The sequence below is a fragment of the Balaenoptera ricei genome, chromosome 13, assembly GCF_028023285.1.
Source record: "Balaenoptera ricei isolate mBalRic1 chromosome 13, mBalRic1.hap2, whole genome shotgun sequence".
Lineage (NCBI taxonomy): Eukaryota > Metazoa > Chordata > Mammalia > Artiodactyla > Balaenopteridae > Balaenoptera > Balaenoptera ricei.
This window is the reverse complement of record NC_082651.1, coordinates 15,238,681-15,259,261: the sequence shown is the minus strand read 5'-3', so window position 1 is coordinate 15,259,261 and position 20,581 is coordinate 15,238,681. Positions and strand designations below refer to the sequence as shown.

Sequence of the window (20,581 nt, the reverse complement as noted above, 5' to 3'; positions counted from 1 at the left end):
TTGCTCTCCTGGCTGTGACAGCTAAAAATATGAACAGCCATCCTTCATTCCTTTACCATTTACTGTGCACCTAGTAGGGGTGCAGATAAGACATGGATATAAATGACTACAAGAGGGCCACTGGGGTGCCATGAAGTGAGAGACCAGTTCCACCAGGAATCTAAGGAGGCTGCTGTGACGGAGGTGGCTCTTGACCCTGAAGGGCGGACAGGATTTCAAATAGGTGGGAACAGGGGCAAATGAACTAGCATCAGTAGAGGCAGGAGAGAGAAAATTCTAGAAACAGCAGAGTTGCTATTTCTAGAACAGCACTGAAGGTGGCGCTGTAAGTACAGTATACAAGAACCAGAAAGGTCAGGAGAGACTAGACAGGAAGGCTGGGATCAGGGCCAAATGCACAGGTCTCAAACAGGAAGGGAGAGTGGCAGTGACCCCTTGAGTGGCTACTGCAATAGTCCAAGCTAGAAGGGAGGGTGCCTGGAAGAGGGCCTGGAAGGAAGGAAGGAAGGGGTATCAAACGGGCAGGACTTGAGGAGTAAATCGGAGGAAGGAGCAGCATCAAAGATGACTGAGATTTGGAGCTTGGGGTCCAGAGAGGATGGTGATTTTGTCATCATCAGAAATTTGGGACACAAGAGGAGGGACAGATTTGGAGTTAGAGAGATGCTGACTGAAGGTACCAGGAGACAGGGAGGAGATGTTCAGAGAACCAGAAATGCTGGACTTGAGACCTGGGAGAGGAGAAGATCTGGGAACCAGGAGCATCAGGTGGTGACAGCTGAAGGTAAGGGAAAGGATGAGGTGGCTCTGGGATGGAGAGGAGAGCAAGGTGGGGCCCTGGAGAATTCCCCCCAACACTGAGGGAGTGAGGGGAGGAGGGAGGGAGAGACAGGAGACAGGATTCAGGGAGGAGGAGGTGACCAAGAAGGAAGGTGAATCGCCACAGCCAAGAAATAGCTCTTCCCACTCATGTTGATCCTAAAAGTGCTTTCTCAGACCTCCTAGGTTCAACCAGCCTCTTCTCAGAGGTCAGGCAGGCAGGTGGGCTTCCCTCTTTCCACTGGGACCCTCGATGCATCCAGTTACATATGATCTCCACAGGCAAACTTGGAACAGAGATTGGGCAAGTAATATCAGACCAGCAACTCCGCGTGAGTGCCAGCCCTTCTGCTGACTTGTGAGACTGAGTCTCTTGCTTGTTTTAATCCACCTCACCATCCATGGAGGGAGTAAGGTGAGGTAACATTCCAAGTAGAAACGTCGGGAGGAAGACAGGGTGTTGAGTAGCAAAGGCGAGTGTGGTAGAACCACAGTGGACAAGGCTTGCTTGGTGCTGCTTCAGGTTGTTTCGGAAATAAGCTCCAGTGCAAGCTGATTTGTCTGGGAGGGAAGTATTCCCTACCCTCTACCTAAATTTTTTCAGCAGGTTGTCCATAACAGTTTATGTAGTCTTGGTGATTAAATGGTTGCCATGGTGAACTCTAAATATTATTTTTTTTAAATTTACATTAGAAACACTGCCCAAAGATGCTCTTTGAAAGGTTTTTTTAGTTTTGTTTTGTTTTTTAATTATTTATTTATTTATTTTTGGCTGTGTTGGGTCTTTGTTTCTGTGCGAGGGCTTTCTCTTAGTTGCAGCAAGTGGGGGCCACTCTTCATCGCGGTGTGCGGGCCTCTCACTGTCGCGGCCTCTCTTGTTGCGGAGCACAGGCTCCAGACGAGCAGGCTCAGTAATTGTGGCTCACGGGCCTAGTTGCTCTGCGGCATGTGGGATCTTCCCAGACCAGGGCTCGAACCCGTGTCCCCTGCACTGGCAGGCAGATTCTCAACCACTGCGCCACCAGGGAAGCCCTAAATATTAATTTTATGTCACACAGTCCTTGGCTAAAACAGAAGAAAGAGGGCTAACTTGACATAAGCTAGCGCAGAGGCTGGGAAATGTTCCTCTGAGGGGTGAAGGGACAAGCATGAAACTTCCTGGAGTCCTCAGCCACTTAGATTCAGCACACACAAGTGTGCGAAAGCCAGACAAGGGAGACACAGGGACCCAGAAGGGACAGCAGTCTTCTCTTCTGCCTTGGAAATGCATTCAAAGCATGAGTGGATACAGGGAGGTTTTATAAAAAGAAAATTAACACCTGCCCTCTGATTAATCGTAAACAGGTAGTTTTTGCTTTTGTCTTTTGTGGGGGTTTTTGGCAAGAAAAAAAAAACAAAGGCAAAGGCAAACAACTCCAGTCTGGTCAGAAGCCCCAAATCACTAGGCTTATGAACTTTCCAGAATGAGCTTCTGGTTCCAAGAATAAAGTTCCATGTCGTTTGAAAGCAGTATTTTTATTCAAGCAAGAAGTTTAGATAAAGCAGTGATGGATAAAAAATAAGGATCAGAGGGAGAGGACATTTTTTAAAACTATTTATGCTGAACTGTTTAAAGAGTTTGTTTTTAAAGCAAAATTGAGTGGGAATTTTTTTTTTTAATGAGTGGGGAAACACTATAATTTATCTCTCTGATTGTGCCTAGATGTTCAGATGCTAGGGCTATAACCAAGGCTTGGCTATACCCTGGTGGCCACTGACCATAACTGCAGGCAAAGTACCTGAGCTTTGGCTGGCAAGTCAGCAAAGTGGAGGTCATGGTGTGAAAGCAGAGCCGGACCAGGGGAGAAGATGAAGAAATGAAAGATCCACCATGGGGAATGCTATAGGCTGAGTCTCCATCTCCCTGTTTTCCTCATGAACCTCATATACAGAGGCCCCAAAGGGCTGAGTGGGTAAGGGAGGGGCCCTTGTCAAAGCAGAGCACTGCAGGCAAGAAGATGGAAATAAGGCAAAGGAGAACCCAAGAGGCTTAACAGAGGGCTTGGGACAGTGTTGCCCAAGAGAACTTTCTGCAATGGTGGGAACGTTCTATCCCTGTGTCAGCCACAAGCCACACTGGCTGCTGAGGACTTGAAAGGGGGTGAGTAAAGACTGAGGAATTGAATATTAAAATTTACTTAATTTCAATTAATTTAAATTTAAATAGCCACACGTGGTAAGTGGCTACCATTTTGGGCAGAGCAGGATTGGAGGCATCAAAAAGTTTATTCTTCAGATCAACCAACGAGGTTTAATGAGTGCAAAACACCAGACAAGTTAGCAAAGTTTGGTTTTTGGTTTTGGGTTTTTTCTAAGCAAGAGACAAAGGAAAAGAATCCAGAGTCACTCGTGGCCAGAAGCTCACAATCTAACAGGAAATACTAGATTCTAGGGGGGAAAAATCCCACACGCAATCTGGGGAAGAAGCATCCCTAATTCACAGAATGCCAGCTCTACTTAGACCAGCTGTCTTAAACAGGTGACTTTAATAACGCTATTGGCAGCAGTGGAACTGTTCTAGGGATAGGGTCTCCAGGGAAAGTAAAAGGGCATTATTTTTCAAGTTATGAGACAGGTAAAAAGCAAGATTGGTTTACCAGGCCTGAGAAGTGGGCAGGTGGAAGAGACCTAGGATATGGTTCAAATGTCAAGGGGAATAAGGTGGCCTGGATACCTCACAGTTTTGGGGGGTTTTTTGGAAGATTTTTTTGATGTGGACCATTTTTCAAGTCTTTATTGAATTTATTACAATATTGCTTCTGTTTTGTTTTTTTTTTATGTTTTGATTTTTTTGGCCACGAGGCACGTGGGATCTTGGTTCCCCGACCAGGGATTGAACCCACACCCCCTGCGTTGGAAGGCGTAGTCTTAACCACTTGACCACCAGGGAAGTCAGTTTTAAAACTACCTGACAGTTTTAAAACTCTGGATCAATTGTTTTTTCTCACTATTGTTTCTCTTCCCGTGAGAATGTGTTTTGCTTAACTAATGAGTTTCTAGAGCATTATTATTATTTTTTTTTTTTTAGTTAATTTATCTATTTAATTTTGGCTGTGTTGGGTCTTCGTTTCTGTGCGAGAGCTTTCTCTAGTTGCGGCAAGCGGGGGCCACTCTTCATCGCGGTGCGCGGGCCTCTCATTGTCGCAGCCTCTCTTGTTGCGGAGCACAAGCTCCAGACGCGCAGGCTCAGTAGTTGTGGCTCGCGGGCCTAGTTGCTCCGCGGCATGTGGGATCTTCCCAGACCAGGGCTTGAACCCGTGTCCCCTGCATTAGCAGGCAGATTCTCAACCACTGCGCCACCAGGGAAGCCCTAGAGCATTATTTTTAAAAAGAGAGAGATTTCCAATTCTAGTCTTAAAAAGACGTGGGGCTCAATTTTCCCTCTGGGTGGAATTACTGGCTGGGAAACAGCTAATATCTAAGCTCAGAGCCAGCCAAGAGACTAGGGACACTTAGAAAGAAGGTACTAGTGAAGTGTGTCCCTAGGAAGGAGACAGAGCAGCTTTTGCTGAAAGAAAAAATGCATCCATCACTACTTCCCGGGGACAAGGATTAGACCTTGGGGAAAACTGGGGGGGTGGGCTGGGGGTTAATAGGCCTGGGGAGAAATTTCCAACGTGTAATTTTTTTTGTTTGTTTTAGCTTTTCTATTCTAAGATAAAACATTAACATTAATAACAACTTATATTTGTACAGTGATATGGTTTACAAAGCTTCTTCACACTTCATGATGATCCAAAAACCCTGCAAACTTTCATTTTTTTAGAGAAAGGGCTCAGGGCTCAAGGTTATAAGGAAAAAAAGAATTAACTAAAAGTGTAGGCAGAAGATCTTTCATTCTTCTGGTTAAGCTCTGCAGTTTCCTCCTGGGGAGCCATCAAACGATGGAAAGTAGAGCAGATGAGGAAGGAGTGACCCTCCTCATCCGGTCACCTGGTCCCAGCCTCCCTTCAATCTGTCTGAACTCAGAGAGAGGCTCTCAGTCACCTCACCCTCTCTCCTGCAACTGTTTGGCTAAATGCAGTGGATATTTACAGTGAGAACTGATTTGTAGGTTGAGGGTGTTTTCTGGGAGGAGACAGGCAGGGTCCAAGAGATGTAAAATGGAACCATGAGTAGGGCGACCGTAAATCCCGGTTTGCTTGGAACAGACCTAGTTTCTACCTGTTGTCCCAGCATAATAATTACAGCACCGTTTCACCCTCAGATGTGTCCTGTTTGAACATTATATGGTCACCCTAGCCACTGTGACTGGGCAGAGTGTCTTTTTTTCACAAAATTGCTTTGATTGTTCCCCTGGGGTAATCGACAAGGTTGTTCTGGATTCAGCTTTCTCATTCTCAAGGTTAATGCTTCTAAGGAGCTAAATCTGCATCCCAGGAATGTTAAAGAAGTTAACTGTTTTAACCCTAATCACCTGTGGAGTACGGTTCTGGATGGGCCCTCAGGCAGTGACCTGTAAAGAGTTGGCTGTTTATTTTATTTATTTATTTTTTAAAATATATTTATTTATTTTGTTTATTTATTTTTGGCTGCGTTGGGTCTTTGTTGCTGCACGCAGGCTTTCTCTAGTTGCGGTGAGCGGGGACTTCTCTTCATTGCAGTGCAAGGGCTTCTCATCGAGCTGGCTTCTCTTTGTTGGGGAGCAAGGGCTCTAGGGGCAGGAGCTTCAGTAGTTGCGGCACACAGGCTCAGTAGTTGTGGCTTGCTGGCTCTAGAGCGCAGGCTCAGTAGTTGTGGCACACAGGCTTAGTTGCTCCGCGGCATGTGGGATCTTCCCGGACCAGGGCTCAAACCCGTGTCCCCTGCATTGGCAGGGGGATTCTTAACCACTGAGCCACCAGGGAAGTCTGAGTTGGCTGTTTAAAAATCATCTGGGGAACTTGTTAAAAATAGAGATTCAAGGGCTCACTGCCTGAGATTCTGATTCAGCATATCTGAGAATCTGTTTAAAAATGAAAAACAAAGCTTCCCAGGTGGTTTGGATACTAAAGCCAGATTTGAACCCAGTGATGACTTATCATCCTTTGGCCGCGGCCTGGAGTGGTCCATTGTTACTATGGAAACCACTGATCTATCCCTCAGCCAGGTTGAATTTTACTTCTTCTTTTTCTTTTCTTTTCTTTTTTTTAAGTACACATCTGTTTCAAAAACAGAGGGTGTCGGGAACCAGCTGCAAGCTAACACAGTTCTTGCAGCTTAAAGCATGGCAAAGTCCTGCTTAATTCTTGACAGGACCCGAAAGAGTTATTAGAGAAGATATGAGTCTTGGCCCATGAGGTTGCTTGCGGTTTCTCTAACTATAGTTTGTCCTTGGCATGTTTCGGTAATCATGGTCTGTTCTCATGCATGTTTATATTCTGGTTCGCAGAATGTTTTGTACTATAACTTCAACATTAAGGAAATACTGTCAGATGATTCTGTCTTGTGATTTTAACAAAAACGTGTATTGCCTACTGCAATCTATAAAAAGAGTTTTGATGGGAGATAAAGTGTGTGTGTGCTTGTACACCATCCTCCTGACCCCGTCTCTTCTTAATCCCCTCACCTGCTCTCAGGATTTGTTCCTCAGTCTAACAGCGACTGACAAGAGGGCATTATTTTGGGGAAAGAGTGTTTTCTCTCTCAAGATATTTAGAGAGGAAACGCAAAGCCCACACAAGGCAGAAAATTTTCTTGTCTGAAACCAAATTCAGCAGGAAGCAGGCGTCCATCACTACTTTAGCCCAACTAGAAAGAACTAATGAGCAGTTATTTTCTGAGGCAAGTTTCAGACTATCTAGAGCTTCCTTCAGGTTAGTTGTAAGGTGCCCGGCTGGAGGCCTAGGCTCACGGGCTTCCCTGGTGGTCAGAGGGACTGGCAGTGACTGGCCAAGACGGTATCAAGACTCAGGAGGCTCCAGCTTGAGGCAGACCTGGAAAAGGATGGCCCTACAGAATTACCATAAGAATATAATTTACACACACGGCTGAGTGGCCTGGTGACCCGTACTGAGCCACCCTGATAAATATAGCACATTGATGTTCTACAACTGAGCTGAGAAAAGAGCAGTAACCTATCTTCCTTCAGGTGCAGAAGCAAAGAAGATGGGGTGGAGAGAGGGCCTGGGAGGCTTCTGTAGCTTTATGTGGCAAAGTTAGCCTGATGAATTCAGAATTTAGCAATTCTGAGTTCTCTTTTCTTTCAGCTTAAACACAAAAGCCTAAAACGATTGCACCTCAAACAGAAGGATCTTGGAATTCACTGCTCTTTGTAAATCCTGATACATCTCCTCCAGATACCAAAGCGGAATTTCCCCTCCAATGATAATCATTGGGATTCATCGCTTTGCCAGCTACTATTGTACCTATGGTGGACAGGGCCCCTCCAGGTACCAGCGGAACACTTCACTATGGTTCTGTGTTACAGAAGCACCTGGTCCTTCTCTGAAATAGGAATCACTCCCCTTTGGTTCTCCTGTCTCCCCGCCAGCCTTTGTCTGCAGAACTCCTTGACTTTATGTGGAAGGTGCTTTTCAAACTCCCAGCCCTGTGTGCTAAGTTTTTCTCCCAGAAATGCTCCTAAAGTGCCCCTCCCTGCTTCAGGGCCCAGAAAACCCAGCTCAGTCCCCTGACCCAACTGGCGATCAACACCCTCCATCCGGGTGGGAGGGAAGGAGACGCAAGAGGGAAGCGATATGGGAACATATGTATATGTATAACTGATTCACTTTGTTATAAAGCAGAAACTAGCACACCATTGTAAAGCAATTATACTCCAATAAAGATGTTAAAAAAAAAAACAAAAAAACAAACAAACAAAAAAAACACCCTCCATCCCACCATCCACCGGGAGCCCATGGAGCATGAAAATCTGTATTAATCGTCCTCTTCCAAACCCTTTCACAGCTCTACCCTCTCTTTCCCCCAAACCCTCACATCGCCACCCAGGACTCATAGCTTCCCTTTGCTAATACAGCTCACCTACCAACCATCGTATCTCTCCAGACATAAGCGTAACTGCCTTTCCTCCACCGTCAGCCAACTGTAGACCCCTACTCTACCTTGGGATTTGGAGGAAGGTGTTGTCACCAGGAAACACTAGGGCAACCTGCTGAATTTGCTCTGAGAGTAAACATCTACCAATTTAATTTTTCAGGGCTGAGCACATAACGAGAAGCTGACAAAACGACAAGGAGAATGTGATGGGAGAGGAAGCTGGGAAGGAACACGGAGGGCCTTTGAACAGGGCTGGGTGGAAAAAAGAAGGAAGTAATTGCTTATATCACAATATCCCACAAGACCAGTATTTATTTCAAACCTCCTCTACCTCTAGTTACTGCTGCTACACATATCATTGTCCTCCACGTTTGAGCCACTCAACTTATTCTAGGACCCTGGGTTCCTTCCCCTGGATCTGTGGGGCCACGTGAGCATGAAGTGCACCCACTCACTCAGGTAATAAGTCTCTGCACCTGTCTATTTAGGTGACTCTCCCAGGGCACCCTAGGAAATTGCAGAGAAGAGCTCCCTCCCCTCCCCTTCTCTCTTCTCTGCGTCCAAGGATTACACTCCAAGTACTTTAGAGGTTCTTAACATGAGACCCACAGATGAGCTTCAGGGGCTCTGGGAACCTCTCAATATTGCATAAATCATTTGTGTGTGTGGGTGTGCAGTTTTCTGGGGGCAAGATTCACCCTTTTTCCCCTCAGATTTTCAATGGGACCCCAAAAAGGATGAGGAACCTGATTGGTCCTTAGCCTGTCTCTGGGCAAGTTACAGCCATGGTGGTCAGGTCCCAGCATGGTACCTTGGAAGCAGCCATCACCGCCGCCGTGGCTGCCACGTTCAAGCCTCGCTTCCCAAAGTGCACAAGGGCGTCATAACTTCGGTCTTTTGCTTGGACCAGGCAATCATCGATTTCCTGTCAAAGGAAAGAAGAGGCACACTGAGTTGGAAAGCTCAAATAAATCTCTGTTCTTTCTCCCTTCTCCTGAGCGCTGAGCTTGGGGGCTTGCCCAATCACTGATTCTCTCTGGCATTGCCACTAACTGGCTGTCAGACCCGGGCAAGTACTTAGCCTCTATTCACGGTTCTGTCTTCTGAAAAATGAGGACCCTGGCGGCATCTAACTTGTGGAGCAAGGTGAGGATTACATGCGATCATTCCAGGAAAGCACCTGACACGGTGGCTGGTTTCAATAACCAACAACCATTGTCATCTTCCTTATCTCAAGGAGGTCAGGCCCCGGCAGCTCTGAAATTCTATTATTCCATAGCTATTTCATACAATATCCAAATCCTTCCCCATGTATATATCGATGGGAGGGATTAGGACGTAGAAAGAAATAGGTGTTATTTTTGTTGATAGAGAAGATCATTTTACAGATAACAAAATAAAAGCAGAAATTAGAAGTCATCTAGCATCATACCACAAGGTAAAGGTGAGGTGGGAAAGAGGATTGACACCTACTTCAGGGATCAAGACCAAGTAAGATATTGGTTTAGTTCAAATTTGAATCAACGCTGGCTCATTCTTTTTGTTTGTTTGGTTTGGGTTGGGTTGTTGTTGTCACTGTTTTAAGAAAACAGCTGTTGTGTAATCACAGGAGCTCACTGCAGAGTTCAGTCAATGACACTTGGCCTCCATTTCATTTGAAGTTCAGCACATCGGTGCACTTCCTTCGCTTTGAGGTATGCAGGTGGGCAGTCAACCCCCTGCCTTGTCCTTGTTTAAGCTTCTTCAGGAAGTCACAACACTAAGTTTCCATTGTGACCCCTGGCTGACTCCAGAAGTGATTCTTGGCAGCTCTTAAGGGTCAGTCACCTTCACTTCAATGGAAATTACATTGGCAGCTTCAGGGTAAGTCCAGTGTTTGGAGAAAGGGAAGTAGGAAGAATAGAGATTTGATAACCAGGTCGAGACAGGGATTACCATTCCTCAAAATCCACCCGCTGAGACGGGAAGTGTGTCCTAGTTCCTAAACGGATTCTCAGAAACATCTACAGTAGGCTGCTCATCCAAACAATATACTCAAAGGCTTCCCCTGGAAGTCCAAAGTATCCAACTTTCAGAAGCAATAGAAATGAATATATCAAGCTACCAACAGTGCTCCTAATTCACACTGTAGAATCCTACCACACAATCAGTTTAGAAAGTCATATACTATCATTAATGAATTATACAATGTTGGACCCAGTAATCCCACTCCTGAGAATTTATTCTAAGATAAGAAGTCAACAGAAGGAACTATATACTATGTGTGGTGATTGTCGTGGGTCATTAGGAAGACCAAGTGAAAAAGGATGATATGCCATGGTGTCTAAGATCTCAGAAGATAAATATTGCATCTGCTCAGCTTTTTTGTTGTTGCTTTTTGATTTGGAGTGGTTTTTTGTTTTGTTTTTTAATGTACGCTTAAAATTTTATTTTAAAGAAACGTTTCACAGACTGGATTGAACTTAAAAAAGGAGCTACCAAACGAATTAATAAGACAGAGGTCATGTTTATTTTAGTGGTCTCGGCATCTACTATTGTATAAAATCTTAAGAAAACAATGGAACAATCCATTGAAAGCAAATCCGGCAAATTAGGTTCAGTGGAGATGTTAAACAAAAAATAATTTTATAGACAGTGACATTATCTTATAAGTAGCTTAAATTTCTTTTCAAGAGGTGTAAGTTGTAATTCCTCCTTGAATCCTTAGTTATTGTTGACCCCTTCCTGCAATTTCTCCCTATCTTATTTTTTCCATCTCTGACAATAGACAAACCTACATTTTCATTTCAAGGACGTATGTGAAGTACTTTGAAGCGAAGCAAACACAAAAGATAAACAGCATGAAACAAATTATTATGACTATTCTCATTAATACTTATTGACTGATAATTACTGAAGTAGCAGGTATTTCATTGGTAGCATACATTTTATCATTGAACAATAAAGCAAACGTACTAGAAATTTATTATATTCCAGTCTCTGTTAGCAGCTATCTGGGTACAAGTTCAAACCATTTAATCTCTCTAGGCTTCAACTTTCCTGTTTATGTTAAGTTTTTGAAGTATTTTAATAGTCTATGTAAAAATCCTATCTGCAAAAGGATAGGGGCTGAGCCTGATAAAAGGAAGGAAATTCAGTTTGGGAAGTTGAATTATGAGTGAACCTTTTCTGTTTTTTATTTCAATGTATGGAAATGTTTTACAATAAATAATGATGAATAATATCCTTTTGAGAATTTCACCACTATTTCTAAACAGGTCATAAAAATAGACTTAAAAAAGAAAGATTAGAAGGAACAAATGTTGGAGGGGGAAAATAAGAGTCAATTGAGAGTCTCCTGCAATAAAACAATCTGCCTTTTTTTTTTTAAATCACTTTAAAAAATTTTTTCACTCGCTGGAAGGAGTGCAAGGCAGAGCAACATAAATTACCTTTTCTTTTGAAGACAGCGTGGGATGTACAAACTTCCTATAGAGGAGGCTGGAGCCTTTTGTGTAGGGAGACAGCAGCCAGGCTACAAATGCTATTTTCAGTTCATAATAGAACGGAAACCTGGAGAGAGATGAGAAAATACACATTCCATTAGGTTCTCGGCAACTCCGCCCTGAGCCTTTGAAACATGAGACCTGGGGGCATAGACACCTCTCCTGCCTGCACACGGCCGCCTGGCCCCCAGATTCCCATGAAGGTGTATGCACACACAAGCACATCCAAGGCACAAGCCCAAGGCCTCTTGAAAGCCAGTTCATTTTTTTCTTTTTTTTTTTTTCTCTTTGTCCATACAGCTCAGCTTGTGAGATCTTCGTTCCCCAACCAGGGATTGAACCTGGACCCTCAACAGTGAAAGCACTGAGTCCTAACCACCGGACAGCCAGGGAATTCCCAAAGCCGGTTCGTGTTTTCTTTTGCTGTCAAGCAAGCCAGGGACCTGGGGTCTCTCCAGCAATCACCCTATGACCGTGCTTGACAGCAGCTGGAGCTTCCTTCCGAGCTCTGCTCATTTCGGTTGCAGCCGGGGCTCCTGCAGGCCCAGATGCCACAACCAGCTGTGCCCAGTTTCCCGGTCATTCACTCTTCACTGGAGGCCAAGAAGGATTTTCAGTAGGGCAGAGCTGACAAAGAATCGCCAGACTGAGAATGAAAGCCTCCCCTCCTTGGCTATCTTCTTAGTCCCCAAAGAGGCAGGGATGGGAGCCCAATTCTTGCCAGGAAAGAGGACGTTACTCACCCTGCTCAAATCAACAGCAGGCTGGAGGGGAGGGGGGGAGGGATCAATTAGGAGTTTGGGGTTAATATATACACACTACTATATATAAAATAGATACCAACAATGACCTACTGTATAACACAGGGAACTATACTTAACATTTTGTAATAACCCATAAGAGAAAAGAATCTGAAAAAAAAATATATATATATATAACTGAATCACTTTGCTTACACCTGAAACAAACACATCATTGTAAATCAACTATACTTCAATTAAAAAAAATTAAATTTAATTTAAAAAACCAACAGCAGGCAAAAAGGTCTTGATCTTTTTGGTGCGAAAAGAAAGAAGAGTTCAGGGGCTTCCCTGGTGGCGCGGTGGTTGAGAGTCTGCCTGCCAATGCAGGGGACACGGGTTCGAGTCCTGGTATGGAAGGATCCCACATGCCGCGGAGCAACTAGGCCCGTGAGCCACAACTACTGAGCCTGCGCGTCTGTAGCCTGTGCTCCGCAACAAGAGAGGCCGCGATAGTGAGAGGCCCGCGCATCGCGATGAAGAGTGGTCCCCGTTTGCCGCAACTAGAGGAAGCCCTCGCACAGAAACAAAGACCCAACACAGCCAATAATAAATAAATAATAAATAAAAATGTTTTTTAAAAAAAAAAAAGAAAGAAGAGTTCAGGGTACAGATAACATACGATTCTGAAGTTTAAAGTCCTGCATGCCATTCGTTTATGCATCCCATAAACACTCACCCGGCACCCATACGTGGCAGCTGGTGCTGAGCACCAAGGAGACAATGGGGAGCAAAGAAGGCCTGACCCCTGCTCTCTTGGAGCTTCCAGTCTAGCGGGAAACATAGACAAGGTTCTGGCGTCCTTGGAACTGGTAGTCCAGTCAAGGAAACAGAGATTGCTCAAATCATCACAATTAATATAGAACAGCAACCTGAGACAAGTGCCATCACGGGCCTCTGCTAACCCATGTGGTGCCTCTGCACGTGTGAGGAAAAGCCAAGCCCTTCAGCTGGTGCAGTCCTGCGAGCACATGGCTTGCAAACAGGGCTTCATCTGAATTTCAGCTCCACTCGCCTCCTTGGCCAGATATCTTGTGCTATGAACAACCTGTGCAACCATACTTGGCAGGCCGGATGTGTATTAACCATATTTTTAAACTTTCTGTACTCTGATGCTTTGACATCTTGGGACCTTGCTGACTCTGGAGAGACAGCCTCTCCCGTGGAAACCACAATACAGTCTCTTGCCCACACTTCCTGCCTCTGTTTCCCGATCAGCCCCGTGCTTCCCCATGTGGCTCTGCGCAGCGGGCTGTACCTCTAGGGATCTGTGAATATAACGAACTTATTCCTTCATGATAGTCATTTCTGTGTCTGCATGTCTTACCAGACCTGAAAACAAAGTCTGGGTACCATCAAAACAGATGCGATGAGGGAAAGTGACACCTGGGCTAGTCTGAGGAATCAGAAAAGTAAACCCCTCTCAGGCATCCTTCCTGATAAGAGAGCCAAAACAAAGAGCAATTTCTAGCAAGTCACTTCAGAGCCCTTTAACTCTCACGTCACTCCAATCAGCGGCTCCACCCCCTCCTCCTTTCCTCATCCTAGTCCACTGCCTTCTGCTTCTGGCAGGCCCTTCCTGAACATTCCCTTAGCAACTAAAGGACACTTTCATGTCAAGATTGTTTAATGTTTCACAGCCAGAAAAGGGAAGGAGCTGAAGGAAGAGAGGTGTGATTCTCCCGTAATTGAACACTCTGGGGATGAACAATGAAGGAAGTTTTGTCTGGAAAAGAAGTATTTGTCAGCCCCAAGGGACAAATGAACCTGCAAAGCTCAGGCATCAACCCAAGATTCACGGATAATCCCAGGGGGTTCTGTCGCACTGCTGCTCTTTTGTTTATTATGTAAAAGACGGGTTTTAAAAAAAAAATAGGTCATGCGTGCACATAGTTTAAAAAATTCTAGAAGTCCCAAAGAGTATATAGCAGAGTCTCCTTCCCATCCTGGATGCTTTTCCAAAAGCATAAACATCACCAGCTTCTTGTGCATCCTTCCAGAAGTGGACTAGGGCTATGATATAAAATTGTGTGGGTATATATGACTCCCGTAATGTCCCCCATGCTCACCTAGTGGCATTCTCTGCACCCCTCCTACACCTTGCTTCCCCCGACCGCACACACGCGATTAACAGTACACTTTGGGGATTTTTTTTTTTTGGCTGCGCCGCGTGGCTTGCGGGATCTTAGTTCCCCAACCAGGGATCGAACCCGGGCCCTGGCAGTGAAAGCGCGGAGTCCTAACCACTGGACCGCCAGGGAATTCCCCAGGCCTCACCCTTCTTTTTTTTTTTTTTTCTGAATTTTTGAATTTTATTTCATTTATTTTTTTATACAGCAGGTTCTTATTAGTCACTCTTCTTAATGGCTGTGTATGGGGGCATGAGCATCTACCCAGACCCCCATGAATGGATATTTACAAAGGTTACAATCTTTGGCTACTACAACAGAGCTGCAGTGAATCTCCTGGAGCGTGCTTCTATACGTACCTATGCTAACGTGCCTTTAGGAAAATGCCCAGAGGTGGAATTTCTGCGGGCATCTGATTTACAGAGAGAGGTTGTACTTCTGTGCAAACATAGGTACAAGAGTCTGATTCCCCACAGTCACATCCCCACAGTGTAGGACCAACCCTAAGAGCCTGCCCCAGGCTGGGCGGGGGTGTGGGGGGGTGAACATTAGATCCTGAGCAATCCTTCTGGGCTGCCAGAGACCCTTTACTCTCTGGCCAGCCTGCTACTGAAACTCCTGTTCTTCAGGATCTTTCCCAGGTGCCCCATCCATGCTGACACAGCCTTTGAAAACCTTCCTGCCTCCTAACCTTCTGGCTTCACCTCCCAAACCTTCTCTTGTCAGTCTGGCAAAGCATCTCCAATGACCAATTGGGGTAGCAGACTTCACTTGGTGGTCCCCTGGCATCTCTAGACCAGGACACAGAGGGCTCCTCTGTCTTCCCCTGTCCACTTTGAGTGATGGAGCTTCCTTTGAAGCGAAATCAACCAGTTGTAGAAGAATCACAATGGAATGGGTCTGTTCCTTGGGCAGAAAGCTGACATGAATATCCAGAGAAGAAAAAAGGAAGAGGTTACAGCCTGCTAATTCTCGACCTTTCCAGGACTTTGGTTAAAAGTAGGCTCCTTTAGAGTCTTTTCTTAGTAGCAAAACTCGAATCTCAAGACTGCCTCCTACTGTTAGCAATCACTACGTTTTCTTTCAATTTCTCTCCTCAAGCTTTTTTCCTGCCCCGGTTTCTACTCAAAGATAACCACTAGCTTATTGATTGATTCATTCAATTGAATGAATTGGGAAAATTCTATTGAAAAGCTGGGAGGTGAAAGGTCTGTGCTAAGCAGTTCAGGGAAACCAAAGCTAGGTTAGGCATGTCCTCGCCCTTAGGGGTTTATCACCTAGCAGGAGAGCGGAAACCAACAGGTGACCCCATAATGTGCAATGTGATACAGAACAATGTCTTAGTGAGGATCAAGAGCCTTGCTTCTCTCCAAATCTCCATCCGCCGCTCACAAACATCCACTTCATAATTCTTACTGTGTACCTGGCATCAGCTCAACCTTGGTAGGCCCAAAGCAAATCTCTCAGCAGTCTCTAAACATTACTCTCTGGTGGGTGAGGGCCCTCTCCCCTTTGCAGATTTAAGTGAGGAAATGACCTTAGGACTGAGTGGGCCTCGAGTTTTAGTCTAAGTTGCCAGTGACTGTCGGTAAGGCATGCGGGCCACCTGAGAAGGTCCCTGGGGATGCCAGCTGCCCCGTGGTATCAAAAGAAGCTGAGAGCTCCTGCTGAAATCTAAAGCCTCACGCCACAGAACATAAGTGGGAAACCTCCCTACCTCTCTAGTGTGGAACGAGATATCCTGGGTAGGAGTAAAGGCTGTGTATCTTAGCCAGGACAGGAAAGGAAGGGAAGAGCGTGGACGGAGGGAGGCTAGACAGACAGACAGACAGACAGACACACACACACACACACACACACACACACACACACACACACACACTACAGCGGAAAAAAGAATCCTGCCCCTAAGCCACCAACATAGAAGAATAGAGGACAAGATGAGGCACCTACTTCACAGCAGAAGAAAAGTATGAGATGGGAGGAGAGAGAGATGTACTCCACACCTGTGCCTCACTGGGACTGGCAACGCCCCAAGGTGAGCTTCCTTCCCAGAAGGCTGCTTAGAGGTGCTGACTCTCACTAAACCACCTAGCACCCACATGAAATTGCACACAGTAGGTTCTACAAATATATGGAGGTGGTGGAGACACCTCCTCGACCAGCCTCCCCGGGAGCTGCCTCCCCTCCCCCGGTCCTAGACATATTCAAGCAGGTCCCCAGTGGCCTTGTTTGTACTAAGTGACCTCTAGGTCACAGCTGACCTAAGCTGGGCCAATCAGATTGTCCACCCTTGGAGAGTGACATTTGGAACTGGGAGGCCCTCAGCATGGGCATAACCAGTGCTGAGGGGAGTGACGGGCAGCTGAGGGACAGAAGGAAAGTCCCTGAGCTTCAGAGCTGGGGTCCCCGAGGTGGCCGGCTTCTCTCCTTCCAGTTCATAGTTGTTCAGCTTTCCTTCCATTCCATGATTTACTCCAGGATCTACCAACAAAGTCTCACTGTTTTCTCTTCTTTTCCTTAAGTTAATTAGAGGTGGCCTCTGTTGCTTGCTCGAATGGATCCGGGGCCTCAATAACCCGTGGCCCATGGGCCAAATCCATGGTGACAACCTATGTTAGTAAATAAAGTTTTACTGGAATACAGCCATGCCCACTCATTTACATACTGTCTACGGCTGCTTTCGTGCTACAATGGTAGAGTTGAGCACTTGTGAGAAAGACTGTATGGCTCTCAAAACCTAAACTATTTCCTATCTGGACCTCTACAGAAAGAGTTTGCTGATGCCTGGGTTAAAAGTCTCAGCCTCCCACCTCAAGACCCAGTGTTTCGAACGCTGAAGTGCACGTTATGTCTACTGCCTCTGGAATGATCACACCAGGACCAGGCTCTTGCCATGCATCACAAGAGCCTCCAGGTTGGGCTACTCAGATTCTGTGTTTCCCAGAGGCCTTGGGGTATCTTGACTCTACCAACACAATCACCACCAACTAAGTCAACTCCCAGCCATTGTACCGCCATCCCAGCCTTCATTCAAGAAGTGAAGGACCCTGCACATTCCGTAAGGATAAGCCCTTGAACTGCCCTGACCTTGAGGACGTGTTTGAGGAGAAAAGGCCATATGCAACCATCACATCCAAGGCATACGCAGAGCACTGGGGTGCATGGGGCAGGTATAGTCTCTCTATCCTCCCAATGTAACACCTTCACACTTGAAGGGGTAAGGGTTTTCGAAGAGGGTTGGGCAAGTGACGAAACTGTCAAAAACACATACAATTAATGTGTATAGAAAATTTCTGGAAGAAAACACAACTAACCTTTTTTTTTTTTTGGCCTTGTGGCTTGCGAGATCTTAGTTCCCCGACCAGGGATTGAACCCACGCCCTCAGCAGTGAGAGCGCAGAGCCCAAACTACTGGAGCACCAGGGAATTCCCAAAACACAACTAACTTTTTAAAATGTATTTATTTTTGGCTGCATTGGGTCATCATCGCTGCGCACAGGCTTTCTCTAGCTGTGGCGAGCGGGGGCTACTCTTTGTTGCAGTGCGCGGGCTTCTCATTGCGGTGGCTTCTCTTGTTGCGGAGCACGGGTTTTAGGCATGCAGGCTCAGTAGTTGTGGCTCGCGGGCTCTAGAGCACAGGCTCAGAAGTTGTAGTGCACAAGCTTAGTTGCTCCGCGGCATGTGGGATCTTCCCAGACCAGGGATCGAACCCGCATCCCCTCCAGTGGCAGGTGGATTCTTAACCACTGCGCCACCAGGGAAGTCCTGAAAACACAACTAACTTTTAACAGTGGTACTTCTGGGGAGGGACCTGAGGGCCTGTGGGAGGAGGGACTTACTTTTTAGTGTATTGTTTCAATTTTATTTTGTCATGTGTATGTAGTATTTTATAGTTTTTAAAAAATTAAATGAAATCACTTACACAAATTGTGAAAAAAGCCACCATCCTATCTCTTCTGTGACCATACACAATTGCTGTCTTCATCAACATAGAAAGTTTTTAAAAGTTACCAATGAAGAGGGAACTGCCCTGGTGGAGGGGTGGAGAGAGCAGGATGGGGATGAGTGAAGAGTGAGGGGAAGAGTATACATGTGAGGGGTGATCTCCAGTCCTGGAAGTAAACAAAAGTTAAAGATGCTTCTAGGAAGCCAAAAGGTGCAGGACTACCCTGCCCCCCTTTCAATTATAAACAGAGCTTAGAGCAGCTGAGTTGGTGTCCATTCCCTGAAAGGGAAAGAGGGCCCTGTGTCTGATGGGTCTATCCCATGCCCATTCCCAGGGCGAGAGGGAGGATGGAGAGGAAGGATTCTCCTAGAAGGAGACCATGATCTGTAATACCTGGAGGTTGGCAGGAAAAGAGAAAGCAGGCTGAGGGTGTGTCCAGGCTGTGAGCTGAGGCAGGCAGGGAAGGGCCCCAACGAACCATTCCCTGCAGAAGCAGAGCCCACGGTGCCAGGAGAGAGGCAAGGGACCCTCACTTTCCACCCACAAACTGCCTGGACAGCGCCAGTTCAGAGGGACCAACGAGGGACCAGATGAGGCCTCCACATGGGTCAGGAAGAGAGGGGGGATTCTACCCATACCTGTACACATGCTCCAAATACCCTAGTTATCAGATGCCTTCCTGTGGCATGCAGCACATGACCTTGATCCTATGGCCTTCCTCTCCATGTTACCCACAAATATGTTAACTTATGTAGCAAAGGGATTCTACAGATGTAATTAGGGTAATTAATCAGCTGATTTTAAGATAGGGAGATTATACTTGATTACTGAGGTGGGTCTAATCTAATTAACTGAGACTTTAAAAGCAAATGCAGAGATCTTTCTCGGGCTGGTAACAGAAGAAGATGGAGATGACATGCCATTGTTGGCTTGAAGATGACAGGGTGGCACACGTCAAGGAAATGGGGACCTCAGTCCTACAGCCACAAGGAACTGAATTCTGCCAACAACCTGAATGAGCCTGGAAGTGGAATCTCCCCAGAGCCTCCAGATAAGAGCCTAGGCTGACCCACACCCTGGTTTTGGCCTTGTGAGCTCCTCAGCAGAGTTCTCAGTTGACTCCACCTGGACTTCTAACTCACAAAAACTGTGAAATAATAAATTTGTATTGTTTTAAGCTGTTAAATTTGTGGTAATCTGTTACTGCAGCAACAGAAAAGTAATACACTGGGACTTCCCTGGTGGTCCAGTGGTTAAGAATTCACCTTCCAATGCAGGGGACGTGGGTTCGATCCCTGATCGGGGAATTAAGATTCCACATGCCGCGGGGCAACTAAGCCCGCGCACCACAACTACTGAGCCCACGCGTCACAAACTACAGAGACCACACACCACAACTAGAGAGAAGCCCACACGCCGCAGCGAAAGATCCCACGTGCCACAATGAAGATCCCGCAACCAAGACCCGACGCAGCCAAAAATAAATAAATAAATAAACAAAAATTTAATTAAAAAAAAAAGAAAAGTCATACATCTCCCAAAATCAAAATCAAATCAATCCCAGAGACAGTTGTTGAGCACTTATTAGGCACGAGACTAAAATTCCAGGGCCATGGGTAAAACATATTCCAGCTACCAGGGAACAGCATATCCATCATCAGGCAGGATTTCCACCCAGGAAAGAGCAGCAAGTCTGAAATGCCAGAATCCCCCGGGAAAGAGCTCATGAGACTAACGCTCTCTCCGCTTTGTTCATGATAAGGGACAGGAGGACAGCAGGAGGCCACCTGGCACCAGACAGAAGGAGGGCATCATTAAGAAGGCTGCACGACATGAAGTGCTGGCCACGCTCTTTAATTGACTATACAATCCTCACTGGGTCTGGCCTGTTCTCCTCATCTCTGCGGGACAGACAGGAACCTCCCCACTGTAGCTCTGCACAAAATGAGGGCCACCTCCTAGTGCCAGCCTCTGAGGTCTGGGGAAGACAAAAAAATGGCTCAGCAGAGTTCCGTCTCCAGTCCTGGAGACTCAGCCCCATCTTCAGTCTGTTGTTTATCTGGGCACAGGACAGGGCAGAATGGCACAAGCATATTGAATTAGGTAATCTAGATTCCTTCCTTCCAGCTTAAGGCCATAATAGCTGAGACATCTATCTCTCCCAGTAGAGATGAAAGCCAGGCTCCTTCGGGGGAAAAACTACACACTGAGGTCATTAAGGCCACTGACCCAAGACAGGATTCAGTGAAGTAGTGTTCAGAGAAGTGGATGTCTTTGATCTAGGACATCCCAGAGGGTAAGTCCAGGCTAATCCTTTTTGGGGTAAGAACTTTTTTTTTTCCCAAAATGGAAATATCTTTATTATTTTCCCTGATGAAACCT

The 20,581-nt window shown here is 46.0% G+C and overlaps 1 protein-coding gene across 7 annotated transcripts in view; it reads right to left on the bottom strand.

The window, feature by feature from the left end:
* The window catches only part of REEP1 (receptor accessory protein 1), a 112,867-nt gene that overhangs the window by 25,450 nt on the left and 66,836 nt on the right, over window positions 1-20,581 (bottom strand). For all 7 annotated transcript variants that reach the window (XM_059942371.1, XM_059942376.1, XM_059942372.1 and 4 more), the window contains exons 4-5: window positions 11,268-11,388; window positions 8,648-8,761 (exon numbers count right to left, since the gene is read on the bottom strand). In XM_059942371.1, the coding sequence (XP_059798354.1) occupies window positions 8,648-8,761; window positions 11,268-11,388 (235 nt within the window). The remainder of the gene's footprint in view (window positions 1-8,647; window positions 8,762-11,267; window positions 11,389-20,581) is intronic.